This window comes from Paralichthys olivaceus, chromosome 20 (assembly GCF_024713975.1).
Source record: "Paralichthys olivaceus isolate ysfri-2021 chromosome 20, ASM2471397v2, whole genome shotgun sequence".
Taxonomy (NCBI): Eukaryota; Metazoa; Chordata; class Actinopteri; order Pleuronectiformes; family Paralichthyidae; genus Paralichthys; species Paralichthys olivaceus.
This window is the reverse complement of record NC_091112.1, coordinates 3,443,453-3,455,917: the sequence shown is the minus strand read 5'-3', so window position 1 is coordinate 3,455,917 and position 12,465 is coordinate 3,443,453. Positions and strand designations below refer to the sequence as shown.

General features: G+C 43.0%; 1 protein-coding gene across 3 annotated transcripts in view; it reads left to right on the top strand.

The window, feature by feature from the left end:
• atp9b (ATPase phospholipid transporting 9B) overlaps positions 1-12,465 on the top strand; it is a 30,344-nt gene that overhangs the window by 8,905 nt on the left and 8,974 nt on the right. For all 3 annotated transcript variants that reach the window (XM_069515917.1, XM_020104414.2, XM_069515918.1), the window contains exons 8-15: positions 142-236; positions 1,101-1,181; positions 2,847-2,922; positions 4,184-4,260; positions 7,338-7,498; positions 7,905-8,047; positions 9,192-9,304; positions 10,815-11,066. In XM_069515917.1, the coding sequence (XP_069372018.1) occupies positions 142-236; positions 1,101-1,181; positions 2,847-2,922; positions 4,184-4,260; positions 7,338-7,498; positions 7,905-8,047; positions 9,192-9,304; positions 10,815-11,066 (998 nt within the window). The remainder of the gene's footprint in view (positions 1-141; positions 237-1,100; positions 1,182-2,846; positions 2,923-4,183; positions 4,261-7,337; positions 7,499-7,904; positions 8,048-9,191; positions 9,305-10,814; positions 11,067-12,465) is intronic.

The following is a 12,465-nucleotide window of genomic DNA, read 5'->3' as shown; positions in this document are numbered from 1 at the left end:
GGCTCATATTCATTAATGTCAGGGAGGGGACGTGCGTTTGAAGTGGCCATCTTTAAGAATCAGATTTTATTAATTTTCAGTGAGCAGCGCAAACCGTAACACACAAAACAATCGTGACAACATTCCCATCTGTCTTCTCAGGGTCGTGTTTCATCAGAACCGATCAGCTGGACGGTGAAACGGACTGGAAGCTGAAAGTTGCTGTCGGCTGCACGCAGCGACTGCCTGCAGTGGGGGTATGGATACGTTACAATGCAGTGAATCTCTGGTAACAGACAAACCGTGAATGAGTGTTGTGTTATCGCTAAAAGCATTGCTCATTAAATGAAGACGTCTGTGCTGTGATGGAAACCTAATCACTGATGACAGACAGCAGGGACAGTCTGGACCTGACAGCAGCTTCCTTTTAACTGGAGGCGATACTCAAGATTCAAGTTCAGTTGATGAGTTTCTCCTTTTTTTTTTTTTCTTTCGGCACTTAATGTGATCAGAGAATTAAAGTTTCAACAGGTCATTCAACAAAAGAGCGTCTGTTCGCAACTACTAAAAATCCTTTGTTTGAATCCCAGCAGCACTTTTTAACTTGACTGCGAGACCCGTGTGTTTCAGATCGGGGCGTTCATCGTGGTTGTTTTAGTTCTCCAGCCACGTTCCCCTCAGTCGCTCAGCCTTTGCCTGAAAGACGCTTGATCAACGTTACTCTCCGCTGGGGTTTCAGTAAAATAATCTTCCCTGCTCCTCTTTAACGGCTCTGCCCATGCTCTCATCAGGAGAACACTATCTGAGCACGACCGAGGGCTGAGCGGTCACTGCAGAGGCACAACTGCCTGTCTGAATAATTTAATGTTTACAATCAATTTTGTTCCACTATGGGTGAAAAGGCGGGTGTTGAGTTCTTGACGCGTCATAGGCTGCAGTCCAACGTGTTTACTTGATGACTGAGAGGAAACATATGAAGGACTGATGGTTTTTCATTCTTCATTGGAGTAGTTTACAGACATTTAAAGACTTTAAATCTCTGCAACATTTTTACAATCTAAAGACTTCACAATGGTTAGGACTTAAATCTCCTGTGTTTCTGTCATGTCTCCTTGTCTCAGGACCTCTTCTCCATCAGCGCCTACGTCTACGCCCAGAAGCCCCAGCTGGACATCCACAGCTTCGAGGGGAACTTCACAAGGGTACAGTTGCTTGTTGACGTATTTATGAGCTGTAAAACAAATCTCAAACACATGCAGATTTTCCTATAGAAACTGGGCCTACGCAGAAGATGTGTATCTCGGCAATATGTTGACAAGCGGCAACAATGAGCGCCTGTGTGTGCATCTGGGCCCGTTGTTATCTCCAGCAGGCATGCCTCTTACATCACAGGCAGGTTCTCGCAGCTCCAGCTCCATCCATCCCGTCTTGCTTGTTGCTCAGTGATTTTTTTTTTTTTTTTTTTTCCTTTCTTTTTTTTATTAATAGGAGATTAGTGCAGCCCCCACAGAGAGGAGAGCTCCAGTACAAAGGGAGGCTTTGTGGCCCGTCTTCACTCTTGGCCACACACCAGGCTTAGTGAGCGAGCACTTCCTCCGCTCATTCATCCTCCGCGGCCTTCCTTTGCATAGCGTGTGCTTTTAGTCCGAGCAGGATGGGAAAAAAATGGGTTCCCACAGATCCGCAGCAAATGAACTTACCTATTTATGAGGGTTTCTTTTTCTTTTTTTTTTTCCTTAAGGCGGATATTGTGGCTTTGTTTCTGTGGTTTCTCTCTCTTCAGCGAGACCCTCGGCAGTTATGAACACCGTCGTATGATGCCAATGTCAGAGCGGTCAAGCGTGCTGCCAACTGCCATTTATTTTTCATGCATCTCTTCCCATGTGTGAGTGGACTGACAGGATGTGGGTGCTTAGGTATCATAATTATCATATCAGGAGAGCCATTTGAGCCGAAACTGGAGCCTTGACTCTTGCACGCCTGACTCATGCCATTTTCTGCATTTGTCTTTATTTAAGTGAGAGGGGTGAAATGGGGGAGGGTGAAACAGGAGGCTCTCCAGGGGCATATTTATCACTGAAATCTCATCTACATGCACTCTCTCTATACTGTTTTTAAAAGGAGCCTCTATCACCATGCCAAATCTAGTCAACGTATTGATAAAGGGACTACTGTATCACCACAGTCTGCACAACCGTGTCAGGTGCTTGTGGAGATTAACGGCACAGCAGATCCCGGGCCAATCTGCTCGGCTGAACTCAGTTTTCCTCAGCTACAATATTTATTTTGTGTAAAACTTTTGCCAAAAACATTAAATAAAATGGCAAAAGACGTTTCACTGTGTGGTTTTCTTACGTTTAAAAAAACATTAAACTTTAAAACCACCAAAACGATCATCTCAGCTGAGGACACGAGTCCGCAAGTGAGACAGAAACACCACAAACTCCACTGTAAACAAACACGGTTAATAAAGTAAAGCTACAAATTTCTATTGATTTTTCTATTTATTCTTTTTTAAGAGAATTAATGCTTTAACGCATCACTGGTCTTATTAAGTTTAAAAGCAAAATTCATGACCTGCTGGTCTCGGTTTTGTTTTCCTTATCTGCTCCAGGGCTTCACTGAGCAATGCCAATTAGCAGTTGGCTAATTGCAGAAATAAATTCACCTTGTTGAGGTTATCTCTCCTTTGCCACTGGGTAGTATTCAGTGACTCTGTGGTGTCAGAGAGTTTGGGAGATGCACACATGGTGGTGGCAGATTTATAAAGTAAAAATAAGGTTTTAAACAAAGCTTAAAAACTGTGGTTTACTGAAAAGGTAAAAATCAACTGGTCACAAGTTTTCTTTTTTTTTTGGTTGTTGTAGGAAGATGCAGACCCACAGATCCATGAAAGTCTGAGTATTGAAAACACTCTCTGGGCGAGTACAGTCGTTGCATCTGGTAAGTGAATGTGTCTATTAAAGTCAATTCTTAATTTAAAATAAGATTTTTTCAGACGATGCCTTGCAGCCACATTTTGCATTCTCCCAATCACAAGGCAGATTCGCTGACTATGTTCACCAATAATTAGTAAATACAAACTCTGTGCCTGTTCACATGTCTCCGAGCGCTGTTTTAAAATGGCTGTGTTCTGGTCTTGCACTGAAGTTTCGTTGCACAAAGGATGCACGGCATGAAACCTAGAAGGCGTTTTATTCTGCTATGCGCTTGTTTGAATAACTCTGAGAAAACCAACAGTTGAGGTAATCCTGCCTCGCTTCAACAAAGCGATCCCCCACAGAAACAGTTGTGTCAGTTGAGAGTGTTTGTGACGCGCTCACTGATGGCCACACCATTGATTTGCGGTGTCGCTCTCTCCTCTGGCCTGACCTTGACCGGAAGAAGAAACACACACACACACAGAGAGAGGCACAAAAAGCCTGACTTACATCATCTCTGCTTGGGAATGTCATTGTCCCTCACAAGCTTCTCCTTGACAGACACTTCCATTGCCTCTACGGCGGCATTCTGAGCACTTGAACTGGCCCAGATTGCCACGTATTCACACTCTCACAGGCCCCAGTCCAGCTGTGATGGGAGAATTAGTTGCTCGCATATTCAAATTGAAGCCCAGCCGCACGCTGAGCCGCTCACCATTTGTCACATCGCTTAATATTTCTGAAGTTAGAAGCCGGTGAGAGCGATTTATCTCCTTTCTCTCAAACCACTGGTTGCTTTTCTCTTCCTCTCGTTGTCTGTATACTTCACTTTCCCCCTTCTGTCTTCTGCTCATTTTTACTTTCTTCCCATTTTTATAGTTTGGGGATTTCAGGGCTAGTATTGAGGTGTATTAGCACCTTTGCTCTCCCATTAAGCTCATTTAATATTAATGATCCATTAATCCTTTGTAATAAAGCCACTGTAATGAATTGGCAAATAAAGATGGAAGCATATTGATCAGGTTTTATGAGCTTCCATATAGGGTGGCTGAAGGCCTCGAGAGTCTAAACGTATTAAACTCCTGTCTGTTGGCTTGATTGGCAATGAGACAAAACTGCCTCAGCTCAGCCTTATTGTGTTTCCTCTCATGCAGTTCATCTTACTTGACCAAGATGAGTGTGTGCATGTATGTTTGTGTGTGTGTGTGTGTGAGAGCGAGATGGTGGGGGTGAGGTTCAGTTAATGAGCAGCATTACTTTCTTTGTCTCTCTCCTCTTGGCAGGCACGGTGATAGGGGTGGTGATCTACACCGGCAAAGAGACCAGAAGCGTTCTGAACACATCCTTTGCCAAAAACAAGGTGAACACTCTTCGGCAGGAAAATCCGCAAGTTCTGTGATTTGTTTGAGAGGTTTTTTTAAATGTCTTAAAATAATGGCATTATGAGGATGTTGTACTTATAAACTATGATTCTTTTCATTATCAGTTTACCTGCTTCATTTCTCCACCGTTTCATAGTTTGTTGTGTGAAAAGGCCCAAAACAATTTGAGATGACGTTTTCAGATGAAGCCAAATATTCCTTTATCACAAAAGCTGCTTTAGACCTGAGTTTTTCCCGCCAGCCCTCCAGTTAAGACTCAGACAAGGATTCACCACGTGCAAGAGGGCGTGTTGATGACGTCTTTAACACGTGACGAATCTAAAACTGAATTTAAAAAAAAACCAAAAAGAAGATTCATTCACGTAGAAGAGACAGACATCAACTTAGAAAGACGACGAGATTCCAGAGCTTTTGGTCGTACGGGATGATCTAGAGATGTCTCTGTTGTTCTGACCAGAGAATCTCCTGCTGCGTTCTTCACACGTGAAAGAAAAACTCCGGTCAAAGTTTTTCCCGGACGTTTTCCGGAGTTCATGTCTAATAACGGCTGGAAGAAAGAAATGCAACAGAGCGTCACAGTTTAGAGGCTAAAACTAAGTAATGCTTCAGATTTATGTCTTGGTTACACATCCTATACAGACCTGAGAAATGAAATCCATTCGTATGTGTTACTTAGAGTTCTAACAAATGATAAAAGTACCAAAACCCTGTGAGGTGATGCCAGCGTGAACATAAATGTTTTGTAAAAGCTGCAGAGAGTAATTGAACACACAAAGTAACATCTGCTCCAAGTTCCCCTCATGCCATCTCTGCTCCCCTGCCTCTAATCACTAATCAATCACTGTGGCAAGGTGCTTTTTTAACCTTGACTTTCCAGATAAAGTTGGACCTGTCAGCGCTAAAGGTCAGTGCCGGTTGCTAATTAACCAAAAGGGAAATTAACTAACCGAGGATTTAAATGACATTTTCAGCAGGAAGTTAATCCCACTGAATCCCCATCGAGCGTTTTTCTCCCCCAGATTGAGGAGATTGATGAAAATTTGACTCTGAATATAAGATTTTACCTGGATGGTTGTTGGATTAAATACACGCAGGTCACTTACGCAGGCGGTGTGTGACTTTAACGCACAAAGTTAACACCTACAGTTTTCTTTGGCACAACAACACACAACCCCTTCCTGCTGCAGCGCTGTTTTGACACCAGCGTCTTCTATGAAGAACGCTGATGTGGCCGGTCGAACCGCAGGGGCCACTGTTTTGTGTAAAGCCCGCCAGCTGAGAGGAATTCAATATTTCAAGGAGATGATGTCAGAAGTGCCAATATGGAGACTGGAGATTGCGGGAGAAAGTCGATACAGTGCGGCTGAAGTCACAAGAACGTTTTGGCCTCATATAATCTGTTGTGACACCGGCCAGGACAATGCCTGTACTTGATCAATCTGACAGGACGAGGGACAGACTCACTCTTTGTCCCAGTGTTGTTTAACAGATCTCTCTCCGAGAAAAGAGACTGAACGATGTCGTTTGACAAGAGGCTGCTCTTCAAAATGATTGTTTTGTTTGTGCGTGTCCAACTCCCGGCGCTCCGCTCCACCTCACATCTCTCTCAAACTGTGTTACTCGGAAAAAAACGCGGAGACCTAAAGTTGTTTTCGACTAAAAATCAATTTCGGTTTCTTTTCTTGACTTCCTCAATTTGCCAGCGTCACACGCTCTAACACAAGACGCCGCTGCCTGACTGCTGCTGATGTTTCTTTTAGGCTTCAACTTGTGAATATTCATGTTCGCTGCGATTCTTCATCAGATTTCACACACTTGATAAAATACAAGCCACGCAGGCAGATTGAATCATTCCTTTCAAGAGATGAATGGATATGCACTTTTTATTCATTGATAGCATCTTTAGGTTGAGGTAATTGAGTCCCCCCCCCCCCTCTCCTTGACTGAATGAGTAATGACTTCATCTGATCCCGGGCAAAGCCTGAAAAATTTAGACCGGCCATTGTTCAAGCAGAAGGGGATCCTTTGCTTTTCAGGCATGCACTGTCTTAATTTTTCTTCATTTTAATCCACCCAAACCCCCTATTTTTCTCAATTGCTCAACCATGAACCATGTAGTGAGGCACTGGGGTGGGGAGATACCACCCTCTCCTTCTCCTCACCCTTCCCTTTTCCACACTCGGCTTCTGGGACATTAACAGCAACTGATAAATCAGTCACACTGGTCTCCCAGCTCTCCCAGTCCTCAGGGGAATGGGCTTGGTGGGGGTTTATGCAGTGGAGGAATTTTGCTGCTTTTTATATGTGCTTTTCCCCTCCCCTCCTTTTCAGCGAGGCTCCTTTATTTGAGGGAGGAGAGATGTTATGTTCTGCTGTTTTTGTAAGCGTGGTGCGTCAGATGAAAGCCCTCTGTGTACAGGGCTTTGCTGTGAGCGCTGCCAGAAAGGGGAAGGGCGCTTCTTTATTTGACATCTTTTTCCCACATGCTCCATTGGCTGGGAGAAACACTTGAAAAATAAGACAACTCTGACCACTTTTTTCCAGAGAACCAGCTCAATATGGGAACTTTCACTATTTTGACTGCCTCTGACTGTCTGCTGCATTTAAGAATAATTCTTCAGCCTGACATGTTTGTAGTTTTCCACAGAATCCTGCAACAAATAAACTTGTTTATGCTGAACACACACAAAGGCCTGCAGTTAATAATGTCTTTTTTATTGGCTTTGTTTTTTTCTCCCTGTTTAGCATGTGGCAAGGTTTTTGGAGCAGATGGGAAAGTTACAAATAGACTGTTCTAGAAAAAGGTTGTCAAAAAAGACATGAAGTTTCCACTTGATCTCCAATCTGGACTTAATTTCTTAATATTGGAGTTTTCTTAACACACAGCTGTCCGTGAGCTACAGAGCGTCTCACGTTCAATATATACGCCCTCCTCCTCAGATTTTATTATTTACAATTAAAGAATTCATCTAAAGTCTCTAAACAGTTTGGAAGAAGTAGGACTTTCACTCTGTAACATCGTCTTGTTTTGACCTCTGACCTCTTGTCCCCAAAGGTCGGCCTACTGGACCTGGAGCTGAACCGCCTCACCAAGGCCCTGTTCCTGGCCCAGGTGGTTCTGTCAGTTGTCATGATAGCGCTGCAGGGGTTTGTGGGTCCTTGGTTCCGCAACCTCTTCAGATTCATCGTGCTTTTCTCTTACATCATCCCCATCAGGTACAACTCTTTCTGTCTTTCGGTTTTCTGTGGACACAAACTAAAAGTTAGTCTAGGCAGTAATTTTATTGGAAATTAAATGCAAAAAATTCATTTGAAAATCTACTATTGCAGCTTTGAAATAAAAGTTGTCTGTCTTTGTTTTCAGTCTATTAAATTGCACAATGACCTCTTTTATGTGAGCCTATTGTCAGAGGCAGCCTTAAGCGTCTGGGGGCCCATTTCAAGAGCCATTGTGGGGCCCTACCTCCTATAAAAAAACATAAAAGGGAAGAAAAAACGCAAAGATTCAAGTTGGTTTGCATTAATGACGACGTGATTTCAGACTTAAATGCTCGACATAGCATTTAAAAATAGAAACGTTTTCTGTTCGGTATTACAGTTTTTTCTCTCCCCTCGTACGCAGCTTGCGCGTCAATCTGGACATGGGAAAATCGGCCTACGGCTGGATGATCATGAAAGACGAAAACATCCCTGGCACCGTTGTGAGAACCAGCACCATCCCCGAAGAACTGGGCCGACTGGTCTATCTGCTGACGGACAAGACGGGTGAGAGTCCGACCACAGTGAAGAAACATTTACCAAATTTTGTTAAATTAAAGCAAAACTACACAGAACACAAATGTAGGCTGTTAAAAAGAAACAGTATAATTAAAAATACATCATTATCTTACATTTAAATGCATTATAAGCATCATTCTGAAAAACAAAAAACAAACCAAGAACTTATTTTTCCAGGTTCTGTTTAAGTTTCCTTGAATTCCATCATTTCACTATCACGGCCTGATTCTCCTATAACAAATGGCTGCTCCTCACTAATGCTCGCCAGTGTGTCAGCGTGATAAACTCCCGTCCTGGACCTAACATGCTTCTTTGTCTTACTTCACTGATCTGAGGTAGGAATAGATTAGCTACACAGCCAATTTATCCAGGTTGATAGTTAAAGCACATGGAAACAAGAACAAACAATCAATCCATTAGAATTGGTTTAACCCCGTGGCTCTGGTGTTTTTGGAAGTTAGATGCCCTCTAATCAGCTTTACGCTCTATCAGCACACATTCTGGCAACTGGCATCCATTAAACAAAGCCATTGCCCTAATTTTCAATGTGTTCCTTTTTTCATAGTGTCTAAACATTCACTCAGCCTTTATGGATGCGATGTTGTGTCTTGTCTGTTAATTACAGAGGACACGCAGTCCATACTGGTAATGAGATTAGGTCAGTGAGAAGGCAGTCACACCACCCTGTAAGTCCCATGATGCATTGTGGGCAGTCGTCTGGGGACCAATGCCAGGCTTTCTGTGTGTGCATATGTGAGGGTGTGGTGTCAGAGATAAATTTGTATTTTTTTTTTTTTTATCTTTTACTAAGAAGTAGTTGCAGTATTTCTAAAATAAATCTGATGTATTTTTGCTCATGAACGATATTAAGCAGATGATTTATTTACGGAATTACGTGTGTTTTCGAATTTGTGGATTCGTATGTTATTGCTGTATTTTGATTTAATTTTCTTATTTTCCCATTAGTCATAAAATTAGAGGAACTGAAACAGTAACCAACAACTCGCTTTACCTCCTTAGCAACAAACATCCAGTATTTGAAGCTTTACTTTACAATCGTAGAATATAGGTGATGCCTTTTCTTCATTTTTGATTTTGGTTTGTAATGGATGAATTGGTTTTCTGATTGCAGGAACTCTGACACAGAATGAAATGATCTTCAAGCGGCTGCACCTGGGAACAGTTTCCTACGGCACGGACACCATGGACGAGATACAGAACCACATAGTCCAGTCATATGCACTGGTGAGTCGTCTTATGATCCAATACAACGTGTCACAGTGAGGTAAATTAACGCCCCTGGGTGAAGCACGAGTCATCAAACTGTTTAAACTGTAAAACGGGATTGAGAAATGAAAATACTACAGGATTAAAACCGTGAAAATGCATTTACAAACTTAAACAAATCCCCATTAATTTTACAAAATGTTGAAAACCTGGACAGATCCAAGCAAATTAAATATAAAACTTGTCACTTGATAAAAACCGTGTGCTCTATAAAGGAGCGGATCTGTTGAAATGAAAATACGCATGATACATCACTCCCCTGTTCCTCCTATTTATTCCCGTCACTCCCTATAGATCAGTTTAATCAATTTTTATATTTTGCTAAGGATGAGTTTTCCAGGAAAGAACCATATTGTTCATTCATCACGCAGCGTCCCTGAGCGACTGCCTGTACTGTAAGTGTTTTCCTGACTGGGTGGCTCAGATCTGGTTGGAGTCCTGACAGAATGATATTGTTCGCTCTCAGCCAGCTCCAGAACAGCTGGTCGACACTGAAACCATCTGCCTCACACCCTCATGTGTAAGCTCAGCAAATTAAAAATGACTAGTCCTTTTAATACTGCACAGACATACGCAGGTTTTTTATAAAATTGTACCGATACAGTGAAATGTGAAAGAGGTTTTATTTAGATATTAACATTTACTCATTTTAAAGATGAGTGCTCAATTCATGTCATTATCAGTTAAAGGAGATATATTCTGCTCATATGCAGGTTCATTATTTGAATCTATTGAAAATGTTCAGAGGCTCATAAATCACATCACGTTCCTCATAGTGTCCATTGCTGCAGCTCCTCTTTTCAGCCACTGTCTGAAACACATGTTTTTAGCTCGTGTCCCTGTGAGACCTTTCTTTTTGTATAATTTTACCTTCCTCTCCTCGTGGGTGTAAACTACAGTAAATTTCTCTCCCAAAAATAACTTGACGATCTCTCTATAAATCGCTCTTTCGCTCTTCGTGAAGGTTGTCATCTTGTGTCCTCACTGCGTTCTACATCGCCTTTCCTTCTCTGCCTGGCAGGAGTGAAGGTTAATCATAAGCCAAAATAAAATGCATCAGTAGAGCGCATCGCCCCGGTCAAATGCAGCTGGCACAGTGGGCAGTCTGCCCGCTCGCTGATCACCACCAAGTCAAATTGATGGTTGATGTCAAAACGGCGGAATATAGAAAAAGGCCCTCGAACCAGATATGACACGATAAAGGTGGTGATGCTCCACCTGCCCTCACTGCGTCGGAGTGAGTTTGTTATAATATCTGCTTATCTGCTACCTGCAGGGATTTTATAGTTCTGCTGCATGTGGTGGGAAAACAATTATAAAATAATATATTTCAAATTCACACACAGATTATAGACATGTTGTCTCTGCTTGTAGATTGTATACATCCATGATCCCACTTCTTTAACTGCACTTAAGGAGGAGGTCAATATTTAGAGAACCCAGTGCTCACTCTCTCTTGATATTTCAGGTGCCTCCCCCGGCGTCCAACAGTGGCACCAGTGGCTCGACTCCTTCGAGAAAAACGCAGCAGTCCGGCCCGAAGGTTCGTAAGAGCGTCAGCAGCCGCATCCATGAGGCCGTTAAGGCCATCGCCCTGTGCCACAACGTCACGCCTGTCTACGAGACGCACACCAGCGTCAATGGAGAGCCGGAGTCCGCTGAGGCAGACCAGGACTTCAGCGACGATAACCGCACCTACCAGGCCTCCAGCCCCGATGAGGTAGATATGAGATTTTTACGGTTTCAGCAGCCGTCAGAAGAACAATGTCCTGACTTTACATCAGGAGCAGACGCTGTCATCTCCTCTCTGTCTCTGTGTTTTATTGTTGATCCTAAATAACCCTGGTTTGTCATCATGCTCCTTTCATGGGCACAATGTCAGAGGTCGTGAGTTCCTCGTGGAGTTGAGCGTATTTCATCGTCTCCCATAGCTTCCTTTACTTTTGCATTTTCTCCATCTAACACAAGAGATGGCGCTTTTATGACTGAGGGTCCTCAAGACTTTCTGTTTGTCTGTTTCTAATGGATCCAAAGAATCAATGAAGAAATCCAGGGAGAATACTTACAATTGCACGCTGTGAACACAGGGATAGATTTTAATCAGGAAAAAGTTTTTTTTTTTTCTTAAAGATTGGTTAAATGTATATTGAAGGAGAGTCCAGCGTCTCATACACACCCACTTCTAGACCGTTGACATGTTTATCACCCATTACGTGTGAGGCACCATATAGCCCCGGTGAGAGTTGCAGACTTTTTGTCAAACTCCAGCCAAGTGGAGCCGTCAAAACGCAGATAAAAAGGCGCTGAAAGATAAATCTGCGTTTTCCATTTTGCCTGTCCGGCTTGACGTATATATTTATTTATATCTCTGCTCACCCTGCCCCATCTCTCCTCTCTCCATTGTCTCTCACCGCTCGGATTGATCAATATTTAATTTTCTCTCCGAGACAATGAGACGTGGAGGTCTGTGATTGTTGGTGGAGCGCTCCTTTTCCCTTCTACTATATTCTTTGTTCTTTCCCTCTCCTCTCATTTCCTGTCTCTCTCTCTCTCTCCTTCTCTCCTCATCACTCCCTCTCCTCAGTCTAATCGACTGCTGCATCAGGTCTTGGACACCGTAGCTCTGTCAGTGATAGTTTGCTTTGGCCCTGGCTCTCCCTCTCCTCAGCCTCTCTAATGTAATGAGCCATCGTTAAGGAGATGAAGTGGGCCGGCCGCTGAGGTCAGAACAGGGGTCATCGAACAGCAGAGTTGAACAGAGTCCCACTGTGACCTTTGACCCTCGTAATATCAGACGAGCGCTTCACTGTAGCGTTTAATGATTGGGTGCTTAATCAAATCCAATTGGACAGAACTGAAGCCTCAGTGAGAATCACAGCTGCGTTCAAGCATTGAACTTGTACGTGAGAACTCAAATGTTTGACTCAGTTGCTCAGGACGTTTTTCCAGAATTTAAGATTCTAGTATCAGGTATAATGTTACTGCTTCATGATGTTTAACTATTACAGATTAACTGTTGAAGCTCCATTTCACGACAAGCTTCAGTTGCTGTTTTTAAAGGCAGCGCTGCCAATGTGATTTACGTGATCACCAGGATGTTGTGAACACAGTTGAAATGA